We start from the raw sequence: 18,050 nt of genomic DNA, 5'->3' as shown, positions 1-18,050 counted from the left end.
AGGTCTTTGTATACACAGCATTTGTCAAAATATTTCGTCCCAAGCTACAATAAACCCTTTATGTAAAGTCTGCTGCTGTGGGGCAAGGCTGGACTTGAAATAGTGGTTTATCTGCGTCTCTACAGTTGACAGTGAGCTGATAGCCAAGCAGGCTAATCATGCTAATGGCAAACATAATTAAAGCTAATCTGAGAGAGAGGCATGGCTAAATGAACTGTAATGATGGCACATTTTTCATCCTGTGCCTGTAGGGATCTATCAGATAGTTAAAAGTGAGGAACATGAGACACATGCATTGATTTATGAAGCCTGGTTCACATGGAAATGATAAAATATGCATGTATTTCATAATCATTTGTAGCATGGGGCACATTCTTTACATACTGCAAGAGATGTTACATTTTTTTTGGTTGTTTTATATTAATCACAGAAAGCCAGTGGGGGAAAAAAGAAGACGGATTTGCACAAGGAAGCAAAGTTAAAGTTTCAGTTCATTCAAAATAATATTCCTTAATTGTGGATAAAGAAATAGATTGATTTATGAAGCCTGGTGCACATGGAAATGATCAAATATGCATGTATTTCATAATCATTTGTAGCATGGGACGCATTCTTCACGTATTGCAATAGATGTAAAAATTTTTTAGTTGTTTTATATTAATCACAGAAAGCCAGTGGGGGAAAAAAAGAAGACGGATTTGCACAAGGAAGCAAAGTAAAAGTTTCACTTCATTTAAAATAATATTCCTTATTTGTGGATAAAGAACTGGACAAAACAAAACTGGACAAAACTAAAGGAGAAAAACAAAAGGACTCCAAGAGTAAAGGACATGAAATAAACGGAAATGATCCACTTAATCAAATTATTGATCGCATGGCGTATCTTACCTTGCTCCTGGGTTCGCTGTTCTGCAGCAGTAAACACAAATCACAAGCACATCTGTCAGTCACATCAGTTTGTACCGTTATATGATGCTGCTGACTTCACAGAAATGTGTCTCGCTGAACATCATTAGAAACCAGTTGGCCTTGTATTGGCTGGCAGTTAACGTTTGATTACCTAATTACACATGAGAATAGTATATAATTGGGTTAATTATTATTTGGCCTCACGCTGACTCTTTAGTCCCAGTAGCTTCAATTGTGTGTGTCTGTGTGTGTGTGTCTGTGTGTTGTGTGTGTGTGTCTGTGTGTGTGTGTGTGTGTGTGTATGTATATATATATATATATATATATATATATATATATATATATTGAGATATACTTCAGTCACTACAAGACAAATGTTTTGTGTGGCATAAGCATATCATTAGCTCAACAGGGCTGAACGTGTCTTGGGACAAAAGCTGTGTTTATGAAGTCTCACCCAAATATTTGGCGCGTTCCTCTCGCCGCTTTTTGGCCTGTTTCTGCCGTTGCTCTGAACTCATCCCATCTGTTGAGGAAAAAGCAAATAATGATTTAAAATGTACTTTTCATATCTTTTAAATTACACTAAAATTGACATTGACATAGGTATGTCATTTGCAAAAATAAAATACCATGCAAAAGTATGAAATGCAAATGAAAGACAAACATTAAATGGGCATGTTTTCAGATTATTTTGGCTGATATGTATCGTTTTCATAATTCTAAGGAATAGAGAGAGAATGGAAAAAATTATGAAGTATGGTGCTTTTAATCTGATGAGAGCTGGCTGACACGGTAGGTTAGACATATTCTGAGTAATTTGTCTATTAAGCTACTTCTCTCATTCATTTCTCTTCCCTGACAAATTAGAGGCTTGTAACTGACAGTTTCCATTTTCTTTTCAGCCTCAGCAGTGTATTGATTCAATCAAGATAAGTGGGACTCCAGCTCTTTAACTGCAGAGGTGCTTTACCCAAGGCATTGAAGAGAAATATGGCGAGTCAGGTATTCTGATGTAAAGGATGTTCATTACGACACATGCATCGGTGTTTCATATATATATTCTTCTTGTTAACCGTGTCCTCCTTGTAATGCATTATACATGCAACCCTTTCCCAGATAATCAAACTGTTGCCATGGCAACCGGTCTGCCCAGCGCCCACTATCAAAAGGACTCGACTAAGCCTCATACACTCGAGACTGTTGGAGAACACTCAACAAATCTTCCCCAAACACATACACAGCCCAAGGAGCGACTGAGGTGTTGATGCACAGCCATGCTGGGTTCCAGCGTTTCGTCCTCTTCATGAACAATGACTTGGCTTGCCATCATCGGTTAGGATGAATTTAGAAAAGGGTCTTTTTAAAGTCAGTCTGATGACATGGATGTTCACATGCGGTCTACAGTGACGAGGGTGTATGGATTCATCCAACATGTCTCTACATGCCCTACTTTAAATCTCATTTATATAATTTCCAAAGGTTTATCTGTAATTTTAAGATAAAGCAAACATAATCAAGGATTTGTACATTTTTCAAGAAATGCTGTGATAATACTGAACTTACCAGTAACACATTCCTCAAAATAGTGACTTTACATCTAAAACTGTATTTTTACTGAATAATTTACATATTCTAAATGGTTCTTTTCTATATATTTTTATTTTTATTACACATATTAGATAAAAATAGAAGCAAACCAAAATAAATACAATAAAAATTATTGGATGGATGGATGGATGGATGGATGGATAGATAGATAGATGGATAGATAGATAGATAGACAGCTAGTAGAGGTTTATCTGTATCTATAGACAAATACACGGACAGACAGACAGACAGACAGACAGACAGACAGATTGATAGATAGATAGATAGATAGATAGATAGATAGATATTTAATAAGAATTATATAAACAAAACTGATATTCAACATTGTATTGTGGTGTACTGTACCTTTTTTTGTCTGTGGGTTGGATCCAGGTGTGCTGGGTCTCGGGTCAGATTTGATTGGTTCTGATTTTGAGGGAGGGTCTGTTATGAGGGAAGAATCTGTGACTGTTGTGTCATCAGCTTTCAGGATCTCACTGTCCAATTCATTCTCTTTCTGAAGCGTGCTGCTCGTCCCTAGAGGAGATGTGAGAACTGGAGGAGTGAGAGAAACGAAAAAGAGAAAGAGAGGAAAAAAAAGAACATTACTTTACACTGAGGACATGAAGCATAGTTTTCAAATTAGAATCTTACTTTGAAAACTAAACAAAGATTTACCAGGGTAAGAGTAATAAAATACAGTAATAAAATACTATATGTGACCCTAGACCATAAAACCAGTCATAAGGGTCAATTCTTTGAAATTGAGATTTATACATCTTCTGAAAGCTGAATAAATAAGCTTTCCATTGATGTATGAAAATCTGGAATCTGAGGGTGCAAAAAATCAAAATCACCAAAACCAAAATCACCTTTGAATTTGTCCAAAAGAATTACAAATAAAATATTACGACATGTACAAAATATCTCCATGCAACATGATCTTGATGATTTTTGGCATAAAATAAAAATCTATAATTTTGACCCATACAATGTTTTTTTTGGCTATAACTACAAATATATCCCAGTGACTTAAGACTGACTTCTGCAGATCCTATTTATATGTCTGTATGCATTTATGAACATATTTATTTTTTTGGCAGAAAAGGTTGATGTGGGGGAAAACGTATAATTTTACGACTGTATTGAGGTTTTTGTTAATGCTGTGTAATAAACAAAAAAACTAACTCAAAAAACGTATAATCTGCAAAACACTAATCATAAAAATAACAATGTTAAAACTATGGTTATCATGGTCAATTTTGGCATCAGATATACATTAACCACGCTCATGATTTCAACTCCAGCATCATTTCAAAGACTCATGTGCATCAACACAGATTCTCCAGGACTGTTAATTCAGTCATTAGTATGCTCCAGCATGCAGTATCAGATTTTTTACAGAGATTCACTCTGCAGAAATGATCTCACTATGTTTCCTCGCTAACCAAACACTTAAACCCCATTAGCAGGCCATTAGCAACCTGTTCACACTTTATTCACATGTAAAATACATTCAAGACGGCATATGATCTCCCTCCCGCAGGATTTTCACATGAGAAACACAGCAGAGAATCATTAGACTCTTGTGTATCTCTTTTCTCTGAATATAAAAGTGTGGATGAGGCCTAGAGGAACAGCTGGGCCTTTAACCATACCCCATATGCGATAAACGTTGACCGTACCCTTACTAGACTTTGCTCTTCCAACTTAATGCTTTCATTAGTTTAATGCAAGTCTTAAACTCTCCCGCATTCTTAACATAATGGATTTAGTGGCTTCTGAAGGCTTAGCCGAATGCTATCCTGCAGAACTCCATGACTGCAGCCCTTCAGATGAGTTTGGATAATGATCATGGCACGAATCTAATAAGATAACAGGATCAGTAGTGACTGCTCATTTAACAGCTGACTAAATATGTTTATTCTCTTCTCATCAGATGCAGAAAAGAGCTTCAGATGCATTGAGCAGCGAGACCCTTTTGAGAGACAAAATGAAGAGCAATTAAAGGGAACAGCTGGCTTCAAGCCAACAGCTTCATCTCGGCTTCAAACAGACGCTGCTCAGCAGAGGGAGTTGAAAATTGGCAAGTTCATTTTCATCTGTAACAATTGCAGCTAAACGATGAAGAAACCATTTGCAAAAGTATCAAATGTTTCTGAATCACAACAAACGTATCAAAGTCAATTAATTATACCAAAATTTTATATTAGGGTTTTCCAAACTGGGGTTTATGAGGGAACTGCAGGCAGTTGATTAGATAAATACACATTTAAGATTTAAATGTTAGCATCTCTAGATTTCAGTTACAATATACTTCTTCTGGTGTATTACTATCTTTTATTGGCATCAATATTTCAAAGGGTTTTTTATTTATTTTCTGGATGTTGATTTATGAAGTAGTAATTCAAAATTGACACAGAGAGAGAGAACGCGCGAGAGAGAGAGAGAGAGAAGAAGAAGAATTCTGAATCTGCCTTTATCCAATGTTCAGATTTGTCTTCTGGGAATTTATACACATTAAGAATTAGAATTAGAAATGAGATATTGCTTCATTAACTTCTAATACAAAACAATTGTCAAATAATAATAAATATAAATATAGTCAATCAATCAATCAATTTCAACTTAAAATATATGGATCAGTGTTATTTTAGTGTCATTAAGATACTTATAGTTGTTTATGTATGTATGTATATATATATATATATATATATATATATACATACAGTATACATACATATGTCTTTGTGTATGAAATCTTAATATGTCTTTTATAAATGCATTAATTTTAATTTAAATTTTTTTATTTTAATACATTTACTTTTACTAAATACATTTATTTATTTTTAAACTAAATTAAAATGAGAAATGTTGCAAAATATAACATATTTTTATACTTCATTTTAACATTTATTTTATTTTAAGTTACATTTTTTTATGTTAATTTTACGTTATGTTCTTTTTTTGTTAACTATAACAACCCTTATATGCACTAGACACTGAACAATTGTAGTTTCAGACTACAGGTAAAAATAAAAAATGTAAAAGAAAATGTAAAATAAGAGTTTGCTGATTGACTACTGAAAAATTTGCCGCTAACCTTGTGTCAATCATAACTACTGCATCACACCAAGTTTAAAGCTAACACTGAACACTTGACCTCTGACCTCACAGAGTAAACATGAGGTCAGCGTGGGTCAAAACATCCTGTTTTGATTAGAGGGCATGTCTGTGTTTCTCCAGTTGTTTGAGGTCGATGAAGTTTCTGTCGTTGAATGTGCAGCTGTCGTCTTCTTAGGAACGACCTCATGACAGATAAACAAAATGCTTGACTGCCTAATGACACTACTGCTGTTTAGAACTGCAAAGAGACAATCGCTGAGCTTTGCTACTGTAAACAACTCAGAGAAACCCATGTAGCAGTAAATAAAGTTCACTGTTAGCAATTCAATTCTGAGTGCCCATGTTCGCTCTGTAAAGGTTAGCAGCAGGCCAATGTCTCACCGCTGAGACCAATGCGATAAACTGTCTGCATTAACAAAGAAATGCCATCTGTCCTGGGAAAGACACAGAAGTGTGCCATTTTTCCTCTGCTTAGAACGCTCCCACTGATCAGATGCTAAATCACTCTAATTTGGAGATGGAATTAATTAGTTCTTCACAGAAGCAATTATTCTGGAACATAAAGCATGTTAGACGTAAGATACCATAAGCAGACACTGATTTGTTATCAGAAAAATGCACCAACTTTAGGACGGGGATTTAATGTATCAGGAAATCTTTAATGGCGCCCACTGACTGCCGAAGTCAAAAGTTCAAATGTCAAATCTTCCACATGAAAACAAACGCACACTCTGTGATTAAGATTTTCAATGATGCATCAACTGCATTTAGACCTGCTAGACTTCAACAGAATTATAGAAATGACCTTCCATATGTTTGCAAAATACACTAAAAGTGGGTCACATGGGGGACTTGAGGTTATTTTGATGTTAGTTAGGGCTGCAAGATTAAATAAATAATAGAACCGGGCTCTCTGTGGTTTGAAAATGAAGAAAATAAGCTGTAAATATCAGTATTGTAATTTTAAAGCTATATTGTAAAATAGAATGATTATCACTTACATTATTATATCACTTTCAAAATCATCATTCTGAGATGGGGTTTGACTGTGATTTATAATATCATGTAAAGAAAAACTGATGACAGATTGTTGAATTATTAAAAAAGAATTACTGCACCACCAGAGGTTGCAATGCCAGATGAACTGCGCTTTAGTAAGAGTAATTGTACTAATTATAAAGGCTGAAACTGTCTTTAATTACCCATCAACAAAACCTCCAAAGATGCACTACGAGGGGAAAAAGAGGTCATCCCAAAGTTTTGTGAGCTTGAAAGAGAAAGAAAAACATTGCATGTGATCCAGGGATGAGGCAATGTTTGGGCAGAGGGACAAAGAGATAAAAACAGCAGTAAAACCCCAGACGAAAGCATAAAAAGGGTTTAGGACATGTCCAGGCAGATCATCTGAGACACAGCAAGGGAAAACCTCAGTACAGAGAAGAAAGGGCTGGCATTTCGGGTAAAGAAAAAAAAAACAGAGAGAAAGATCTTCCTGACAGGCTTTGTGCTGTTTCAGAGAAAAGGCCAGGAGGAATCTTCATCCTGATGATTTGGTTCATGCAGGCAGCTCTGTAGCCACAGCAGAGGACATCGCAGCTTCAGCACATCTGACTGCAGTCAGCTAAACATGAAGACACTTGGGTTTGAGTAGAAAAGTTCACGTGAACACACAGACACCGATCTGTCAGGCCCATTGCAGCTGGATCGAGTTTCTAGCTGCCAGTAAAAATAGACCCCACAATCAGCCATAAAAGGAGATTAAACTATTAAAGACTGAATAAAAAAATAAAAATACAAATGAATATAAAATATAGGGTGTTGCTATGCAAAAACTAAAACTATAAAATAATAATGAAATAAATGAAGTGAAATTAGATAAAATATAAATATTAGATGAAAAACCAATAATGAAATAATAGAAATAATGCTTTTTCTAGCAACAACTAACTAAATTATTAACTAAATAAAAACTGACCTAAATAGTAATATATATATAAAAAAATGGTTTGGTGACATGGTTATCATCGCTAATTAAAACTAAAATAATAATAATAAAAATTGTTAATTAAGCTAAAATTAAATAAATAAAAACTTAAAATTAATACAAATTAAAATAAAACAAAATTTTATTTGTAATATAAAAATAGTAATATAAAAAACAAATGACAAATATTACATAGTTTAAAGAAATATAACATCGATATTATATTACAACTGTAATAATTTCATTACAATTTTAACAATTATAATATTCCGATTTTTTATTATTTTGTTATGTACTGTTCATTTATATATATATATATATATATATATATATATATATATATGAAGAGTCATGGTACCAAAATGCAATAAATCCATTTTGATTAAAGAGTCAAAGGCAAGGAAAGTGACAAGATGAAAACCATTATTTTCTGTTTCAAACTTTCATATAGCATCTTAAGGTTATAATAACATTAAAAAATCAAATCCAGGTTTTGATTTTCAAAGATTTATTATAAAGTTGTATACATTTTTCCCCAAAATGCAATAAATCCATGATACTTTTCTTTCATTTTTAATCCTTTGAATCAATATGAAAGTTATTTTTCATATTGAAACTGATGAAAAGACACAACATTGTTGATAAGTTGATCCACATATGACATCCTCTGAACTTGGCCAGTACTAAACTTATAAACAGGCACTGGACAAAAATACATTCATCAACCATCGCTTCCAACATGAATTCAACAGGTCATCTTGTTAATGTTATAAATTAATTACAGCAATAAAAGAAAATTTCATCATGATAAAGAACATGAACAATATCACATTAGAGCAAAGACATTCCAAAATGACATTTACCTTACATTCAACTTCCGAAAGTGCATTCATCTTTGCCACGTTACATTCATTCAGTTGATCAGTGCTATGTGCTGTATTAACAAAAACATAAATGGCATTAATAAAAACACTAACACTGACAAGCTATGCTATTTCGCATTCATAAGTGATATACTCTATCGTGTTTAGTGCATTTTGGAACTAAAATCTTCAAATATACATGTATATAGGCTTAATTAAATTTGTATTTGTGTTTTAGTTTTAATTTATTTCCAGATAGCAATTTTTTGTGATTTTACATTAATTTATTTTTATTTATCTGCAAACCAAAAATGTTTTTTTTTTTAGTTCAGTTCATCTCATTTTACATTTAATTTGAATGTTATTTCAATTAACAAAAGTGTATTTAATGGTTTTTGTTAATTATAATAACCCTACATTGAAGAATGAATCCATACAGAAATTAGACAACTAATTTCATAGGGACCACCTAAATTATAGGTCTACAAAACTCACAACTATGAAAAATAGTTCATACTGAAATCAAGCACAAAGTGGAGACACTTCTGTTTGCTCTATTTAATCACACTCCTATCTAGATGAAAGGACGGACATATGAACAAGATCTTCCTTTGAAAACCCTGATGTGATTTAAATATACAGCTGTAATGTGTGGTTGTTGCATTAGCATATGTGCTCGGTGAAGGGATTTACAGACACAATGGTGTGAAGTGGGTCAGTGGCACGTCCATAACAGGTCTGTGTGTGTCGACAGCGGAGGGAAGAGCACAAGGCTCAGTGGATCTGGGTCAGTCGGACCTCAGGCATGTGCGGCATGTGTCTCTACTGTTTGTGTGGATGGCAACAGAGCATAACATGGCACAGGACACCTGAGATCTGCACACACAGATGACGGACAGAGAGCAGCAGCGGAGCTAAACAAGGAGACGGAGAGACGCAGAGAGACCAACAGAGTGCAGATCTCCTACTGTTTACACTTGAAAATGCCACAAATACCAACCGCTAATTATTTTATTGTAAGTGTCCTGCAGGCAGTCAACTCATTCACAAGAAACTGTGTCATTTGTGTTCCAATGACTTGCTGCTGCTATAATTAAGACGATTCTGAAATGAATCACAGTATTTGATAGATTTAACAATTTTTATTAAATAGTGCAAAAGAAACCAAACTTTTTATTTCGCTTTTTATCTGAACATCAGATCATTTGCATCTACTGTACCACCTCAACTAATTTGATCTAAATTCAGATTCTACATTGAATATAAAGGTTTGACATTTCTGGCATCATATTTAGGCCAGTTACATAATTAGAAATCTTTTCTGACCGGTTCAAACATGCTTAAGCACTTCAACTTTGCATGAAAAAACTATTGATTCGTTATATATATAAATTAATATGTTTTTCTTGGCATAAACAGCAAGCAATATTGATTGTGATTAATGTGGTGATCTGTGATGTCAACAATTTTTCTAGTTTAGGTTATTATTAGCCCTTTATTATGACCTTCACCGCTGTTTAATTCATTTTAAAGTAAAATATTTTTTTTTATCAAGGATGCATAGAAGTGAAGTGACAGTAAAGACATTAATGTTGCAAACTTTCAACAAAGCACAACATGATACCTGAAAATTACAGCCACAAGCATAGTTTCCTGAGAATGACGCAGTTGTACGTCTGACGGAGTAGTAATAAACTACATTAACTGTGTATATCTGATGTTTTAACAAAAATACTGAAATATTGTAAGCTGTTCCTGTCAATCTTAAAATCTCAGTGTTTCAGTAGCCCTGATTTACTATACTATATGTTCTACTTTTAAATAACAAACTATGCAGTAAATCACTGTTACTTAAATAAAACACCTGTTTCTACATGTCTAATACTGAGCATATGTATTATTCTAGAGCCTTTGTAATGTGATGAGACTAAACTCGACCCTTAAGGTATGTTTAAATCCAAATCAAGTACATTCACAGCACTAAAAATACAAAACAGAACAATGAAGAGCATATCTCTCTTGGGGTTCTTCAGAAGTTTCCGATGGAGTGGCAACAATCTGTCTCGCAGATCAAAATGCCGGATAAACTGGGTTACACTCATCTGCATTGACACACACACAGTACTTCAGAGGAGTGCTGGAATCGTCCAAACACCATTAATAATTTAAGAACACTCTACATCTCTCCCACTCAATGAAGTCAGACATTAGCACAGACAGAAACCTTCAGAAACAGCTCATATCTTTATATACGGCTGAGAGATAGTAGGGCAAGACTAAACGTGGTTCTTCATTAGACAGCTCATAGCACAAAAAAAAAAAAAGATTACCAGTCCAACAACCACACAGCCTAAATGGTTGCCCCGAGTACAGACACAACAACGGCAATTGTTTTAAACCAAAGCTATGCCTGTAAGCGCTATATCACATCATGCTGCAATTAGTCTCCTACTGAGATACTTCATGTTTGTTTGGTGTGTGATTATTGAGATTGATCATTTAGCACCAATAAACCCTTCAGCGCATCCAGGGTACAATGAGACGTTATATTTTATAGAATGTATATGAGAATATAACAGTTGTTTGTGTTTTTCATGGTGTTATTTTCAGCAAGCATCCAAACCCTCAGATGAGTGAAAATCAGATAAGCCGCATTAAGGGATTTTATCAATCTACATTAAGAGGCTCTGTAATGTAGGTTTAATGGAAAGAGCATCCAATTGTACATTTGTGTCCCTGTGTGTGTTATGTGTGTGGACGTGAAAGATGCTGGCACGGTGACTTTGTTTACATGTGAGTGACCTACATCTATCTCTCCATCCACATGCCTTCAGCAGCACAGCCATGAACTGTCAACGTGAAATAAAATGAAATGTTTTTACTTTCTTAATGCACATTTCTGCATATACTGCTTCCTTTTACATTTAAATGTATCAATTTGGCAGATGCTTTAACCCAAAGTAGTTTACATTGTCTTTGCTAGCGCCATGTCCCGCTGTATGAGCTACAGGAAGGCTATGTGCATGACTTATGTGTGCCTTTGTAATCTTATAAAGTGCAACATAATACAAAAGTGGACTGAAAAGTATGGGTGCCGTCAGAATGATAAAAACCAAACAATAATCCATATGTAATCCACACGGCTCCAATCCATCAATTAAAATCTTGTTAAGTGAAACACTGTAATACGTCCTTTATCCATAATATTGCTTTCTCCACTGAAAAAGTTACTCATCAGAATCAGGAGAGAAATATGCAGAGGTCAACCAAAAACGGGCCGGAAGAGGATTTTGATGTGAGAGGACAACTAGAGGAATTGTTATTATGGATTATGGACACCCAGCTTTTTGTTTCACAAAATGTTGAAATGTGGACTGGAGTGGATTATTGTGATGTTTTTATCAGCTGTTTGGACTCTCATTCTGACGGCACCCATTCGTTGAGGATGCACTGGTGAGCAAGTGATGGAATGCAAAATGTCTCCAAATCTGTTTCGATGAAGAAACAAACTCATTTACATCTCAAATGTCCTGAGGGTTTCATTTTTGGGTGAACTATTGTACACATAATATCCTTTATGTCCAGGTCCACACAGAATCCGCATCTACAGAATTCCACTGAATGCTCAACAAATTTTCACTAGAATATTCTGGCTAATTTAATCATGCTTTCTGCTAACAATAAGAGTGCAGTGCTCTCAGCTCAATCTCTTGGCCTGAATTGTGGTTGCTTAAGCAGGCCACAAGAATAACAATAAAGCCTAAACTAAATGAACTGAAAACTATCCATGGCCATGCTGAATTTTCAGCATTATTACCCCAGTCTTCAGTGTCACATGATCCTTCAGAAATCATTCTAATAAAATAGGTGATCCGAATGAAATTACTTGATGCACAATTTCCACACAAATAGACACCTAAAAACATGAAAAAGAGGATATCTAGGTTTGTCTGTGTCACGTCTAGCTGTCTCTGTGTACACTGAAGCATAAGAGGACAGATATAAATATGTAAAACAGAGCAAACTTATGCTGCCTGCCATTGCAGCTTATCCAGCAAAAGTATCAAGGGTAAAGGCTCTTTGACATATTGCAGTATAAAACAACTGTCAGAAGTCTTAAAAATAATGAAAACCATAAAAAATGTGAATTGAATGCCCTAATGGTTAGATCCTTGAACTACAGGGTTTTGATCTTTAAGACTTTAAGATCACCTTCTGAAGCCAAGTGCTTCAGAAACAACAAATTACTCCAGGCGCACATTGCAATAAGCTGCATTTAGAGTTGCATATCGGTCGAATAAAAAGTCATTGTCTAGATGCAGCCAAACAGAGATAAGCGCTGCATGTTTAGGAGGAAATGCTCTATAAATGCACACTCCTTCCATTAAGAGCCACTTGATACTGAGGTCATTTTACGGAGGACGGTCGACCCGTGTCCTTCACTAAGCCTAGATGAAAATGGAAATGACACAACCTAGCAAAGCCAACATGACTCGACGTTTAAAACATATAAACCAACGACCATGCAGCGTTCTGTGAAGAGCATCTAATATTACTCTCATCATATGACCGCGTCTATAAATACCTACTGGTCTATTCAGACACACTTGGGGGAAAGTATTAATGTGGCTTCCTGTGGGCTACAGCGACAGATGATTTACTCTGAAGGTCAACAGAAGCAGATGTGAGAACATCAGGGAAAGAATCCAAGAAAATATGAGGCATGTGACTCTTTCCCAGCATGAAGCACCTTCTGAGATCACAACACATGCTGCAAACACTCTCTTACTGCACTGTGTCCTTATAGATGTTTCTCTAAGCAATTATACTGCATCTGTTTTAGATTATATTATGGCTGCTGAAACAGTCTAAGGTGTGTGGCAATGCTGTTTCTAGATCAGTGTTATAGCTGTGGCGCTAATATTAGCAGGCTGGTCCTGTGACAACGGGACAGGCAATGGATGAGTGTGTGAACACACACACAAGCACATGCTAATGACTGTTTTCTCTTTCTGACACACACGTCTCTCGTCAAAACCATACTGACGGCTACAGCTGCTGGGGAACCAATTGAGACTTCATATGTGCACCACACAAAGTTCATACTAACAGCCTTAACATACACTAAACAACAGCATCTGACAACTAACACACATTGTTTTCAACGTATACAAACCAGGGGCAGATATATACCTATTTGATTTGATTTTCAGGAGCACTTTTTATCTTTGCGTACAATTATTTTGCAGTCACATATGTCACTCAGTCTAAACATTTATGAGTGTCACTTAGATATATATATATATATATATATAAATTAAAACAATTAAATTACTAAAATAATTTAATAAAAATAACAACAACAATAATAATAATAATAACAGTTGTTAATAATAAATGTGCTTTCTTTTAGGCATTGCGTCTCGCCAAACATAACTTCTTCACTTGATAAAATCACTTTTAAGCATAACCTGTAATAGCTTTTGTCTGTTGGTTGGTAAAGACATATTCATTCAGCTTAATTGGAAATATTCTGTCCTTGAGGGGATCCTGTTTTCTCATGTTTGGACTCAAAAGGAATTCACACGCCTCGCTTACGTCAGACGGAGACTGATTTCCACTGCTTTCCTGCCGCCAAGACAAAGTCATTGTGCAACAGTGAAGACGTGATCTAATCACGCAAAATTCTCACTTTGTTTACATTTCAGCTGCCGCGACAAAACAGCTTTGCCAACAAAAACTGGATCGTGACTTCACGGCCCTGCAGATGCCACACCTTATTATGGAAGCAGAACTGCAAATTAAGACGATCGCTCTCTAATTTCAAGATGCACACAGTCAGTTTAAAAAGAAATGCCTATGGGATCTAAAACATCATTACACGCCATAATGAGAGCTTTAGGGTAAACAAAGCTTGGAGTGGAAAGATATACCAAATTATGGAGTTTTTCCATGTTAAGATCTGTCTATTGCCACTTTTTTTTTTCTGTGATTAATTCAGCAAATAAATCATATTAAAAACATATATTTTCTCACATATCACTAAAATCCATGCAGACAGATTTTTATAGCACTCTCTAGTTCTCTCTTTTTTCAGATTCAGGCTTCTGGAAACATCCAAATGAGATCCTTGCTGCTGCTTCCTTCCTCCTCCCTTTCCTTCTTCCCACACGGTTATGACACACAGCTCTTGCCAAACATACCACCAAAAATAGAAGTCATCCTCTCTCATTACTTGGTCTACTTGTATATAACGACGTTATGGTGAAAACAGTCACGATTACTCGTGGCCGACACCATCTACCATCATGTTTGAACCACTAAATCATACAAATGTGGTCAAATGCCATAAACTACTCAAATTTTCCACTGAAAACAGAAGTGAAAATGGATCTATATTTATTATGGCATAAAACCATGTTGGTTTATTGCAACATTTGTATGATTTGCAGATTTAGATTATTAGCATACTGTTCAAATCACCTCTGGAAGCTTTGTAGGATGTTAGTTTTGCAGGAGAATGCTTTTAAAGCATGTTTCTTTTGATATAGCAGTCTGTTGGTAATATTATAAAGAAATTCTTAGTTAAAACCTGTCGCAATAATCCCACGCAGTCTGCTGAGCTGGCCACTTTGGCCAGATATCGAAATTTCCAATCCTCAAGACCTCTTGGAAATATTTCGTCATTGGCTCTGAGTGTCTGAGAATGAGAATATCCACGTCACACATTACTAACACAGACAAGAGCCTTCGGCTTGAACAATACATAACTCCATCCCACAGGAAATAAACCTTTTCTCATCTAAGCCTGGTTTTCAAACATGAAGGCTCTTTAATGGTCCTCTGCAGCACTTTAGGTTTAACTGCAGCACTTTTTTCTTCTGAAATCGTTTTGGCTGTACAGGGTTTGTGGAGATTTTTAAGATTTTATGTATGCGCATGCCTTGCAACATTATATGTGGATAAACATTTGTAACTGCAAATTCTGCTGATTTGAAGTGAGTCACCATACTGAAACTGAAAAATGCAAGAATGAAAAACTGCAAAAGAATCAGTATATGACATTATAGCCGCAATATTAGCAAAAAAACAATAACAACAACAACAAAAACATTTTATGACCTAAAGGTTTTCGTATGTCAAAAGGCTCTAAAACCTTCTAGGTTCTTATTGGTATCTTTACTGACACGAGAGAGCAAATTAAAATAGTGTAAAATTAAGTTCTATGTTATCAAGCAGAATCTATATGTGTAGCGTACAGAAAATGTCTTGCAGTTTGTGTGAGAGAAAACCTGACAAAGTCTTTGTATAGTGTCATCTGTGATGGGGAAACAGTGTCCCTTTGAACAAGTTCAGTCCTGAAGAATCTTGGTCCTGTGCCCACAACGCTCACCACACAGCAATCAATGTTGCTGTACAGAGGATTCTCTGCCTGTCTCTCTCTCTGGTTCTCTGGGCCTCAGTCTACAGGACAAGGCCTCCATCAGAGCTAATAATAATGACACACTGGTGTCCATGACTCAAATGGCCCAAGGTGTGAGCCATACAGCTGCCACTGATCTGAAATCAGCTTCACATTCACAGGACATGAATAACTGACACAAACAAATGTGGGAGGAGGTCTTTTAAGATGGCAATAAAAACACAAAATAGTCATTATACAAGCTTTCAGACATAATTCAAAATAGTAAAAAGCTTGGACAGGAGGATAAAAAGAGAAAAAGTGAAGGCAAAGTATTTTATTCATTATTGGATGCAGTCAGATGCTCATGGAAGAGATGCATTTTCAGTTGGGCATGTTGGACATCCAGCCAGAAGAGCATTGCAATAGTCCAACCTAGAAATGACAAGGGCCTGGACGAGAAGCTGTGTTGCATAAATACATATACCAAGAGACAGGAATGTTCACAAACTAAGATCTTGTGGGACACTGACTAGCTGTTTCCTTAGTATAACTCACACCAATCTATTGATATTGCTATACCTGCAACTGCAAATCTGGAGGCAGCATCTGACCTGGCCGTTAAAGGAAATTTATTAATGTACTCTAGTAAAACCTATGGGGTTGCATCCGATTTCAGAAGACACTTTCATTGCATCAAAACAGCTTACATTGCATTATAACTATTCCTTGCTCAAGAACACAATAGCTGTTGATCATGAATTATGCCTTATGGGATTTGAACCTGCAACCTCTAGGTTTCAAGCCCATACTGCAGAATCCTTTTCAAATATGATCCCGTGCAAAATTAATAAATCAACATCAAATTTGCACTACAAAGGAGGCACAGAAACATTTCTAAAGTGGCATTTAGGCTAGGTGACGGTTTTATGTTGCTCAGAGGTGGCATAAGTGCATTTATGCAGCAATTGCACCTTTCTAATACTGTTGAGGCGGGCCAAAACAGGTGTAATTTAGCCTGGGTTTTATGTGGTATTGCCACTTTACACAGAAATTACTCCAAAGCTATGCAAGTTGGGAATCAGTATCTTTGTCCTATAGCCTAGACCTATATATTATTAACTATATCAGATATTTAAATATATGACTAGATAATCAATATTTTACCACATTGGCAAACTGCTTAAAATTTAGCATCACAAGTAAATAAATCTTGTTTTAAGGATATTTAAATATTCTTTTTTATTCAAAAGATATCGAAATACTGATTAAGAACTTTCTTTCTTTTGTAGTTTCTAATTGCAGGATCACATTGAGTTTTGTATTATATCAAGAGGAGGCTTAATCACGATGCAACAACGAAAAACCTGTGGGCTTTCATTTGGTGCTGAATAAGGACTGTTAGCGGGCATTAGACATGAGCAGGGCTGTGAAACCTCTTAATATATAAACTCACTGACGCTTTTCTCGTGGAAATATAATGATCAAGCAATAACAGCGAATATGATGTCCGAATCATCAAAGAGTGCTGACATTAAAACGCCACTGAATGTTGCTCACTGAAGTGCGAAAAGCCCGTTATCCAGGTCACAAACACATATGGGGACGCTACTTTTGTTGTTTTCTTAATGACAGGTGGCACAGAAACCCAAATGAACAAGCTTTTACATAATAATAGCTTCATACAGAATATAAACACTATGATACATGACTTAAAATATGCGCACATTGTATTATATTCTGCGTCCTTTGACCGCCCATGCGTTTATTCAGGGTTTCATGGACATTTTGTACGTAGCCTATTTGTTTTATTTCCGTTGTACTTACGTTTGTCTGACAGCGTCAGTTTTTCTTCAAAGCTGCTCTCTAGAGCCTTGTTCTCCATTTTGTTCATGGTTTGCGGTCAGTCATTCCTTTACAGGCTCCAAAAGAGACGCGTGAAAAAGAGGAACTCCCAGTTATGAACACACCCGAATGCAGTGGCCCTTTAAATCTGGTCAATAGCGAACAGTTGAGTCCAATTAAAAGAGCAGTACGATCGATGGTAGATTAAATTCGCTATTCCCACTGAAATGTGTGATCTCAGCTGTGAAAACTAAAGATAGAAAAAGAGGGGGGCCCAGGTCCGGGGCCCTGCCCACCACACAGCAGCCGTTCGCCGAATAGTGCCGCTGGA

The 18,050-nt window shown here is 35.8% G+C and overlaps 1 protein-coding gene across 4 annotated transcripts in view; it reads right to left on the bottom strand.

The window, feature by feature from the left end:
- LOC113062395 (MAP7 domain-containing protein 1-like) overlaps positions 1–18,050 on the bottom strand; it is a 34,245-nt gene extending 16,195 nt beyond the window's left edge. For 2 of the 4 annotated variants that reach the window (XM_026232221.1, XM_026232223.1), the window contains exons 1-4: positions 17,702–18,050; positions 2,866–3,054; positions 1,367–1,435; positions 889–909 (exon numbers count right to left, since the gene is read on the bottom strand). In XM_026232221.1, coding sequence (XP_026088006.1) covers positions 889–909; positions 1,367–1,435; positions 2,866–3,054; positions 17,702–17,768 — 346 coding nt within the window. In that variant the 5' untranslated portion in view covers positions 17,769–18,050. The remainder of the gene's footprint in view (positions 1–888; positions 910–1,366; positions 1,436–2,865; positions 3,055–17,701) is intronic. The other 2 variants (XM_026232222.1, XM_026232224.1) reach the window with 1 other exon arrangement.

Source organism: Carassius auratus, chromosome 44, assembly GCF_003368295.1.
Source record: "Carassius auratus strain Wakin chromosome 44, ASM336829v1, whole genome shotgun sequence".
NCBI classification, from domain to species: Eukaryota; Metazoa; Chordata; class Actinopteri; order Cypriniformes; family Cyprinidae; genus Carassius; species Carassius auratus.
Note: the sequence above shows the minus strand (reverse complement) of the source record. Positions and strands in the feature narration are given on the sequence as shown.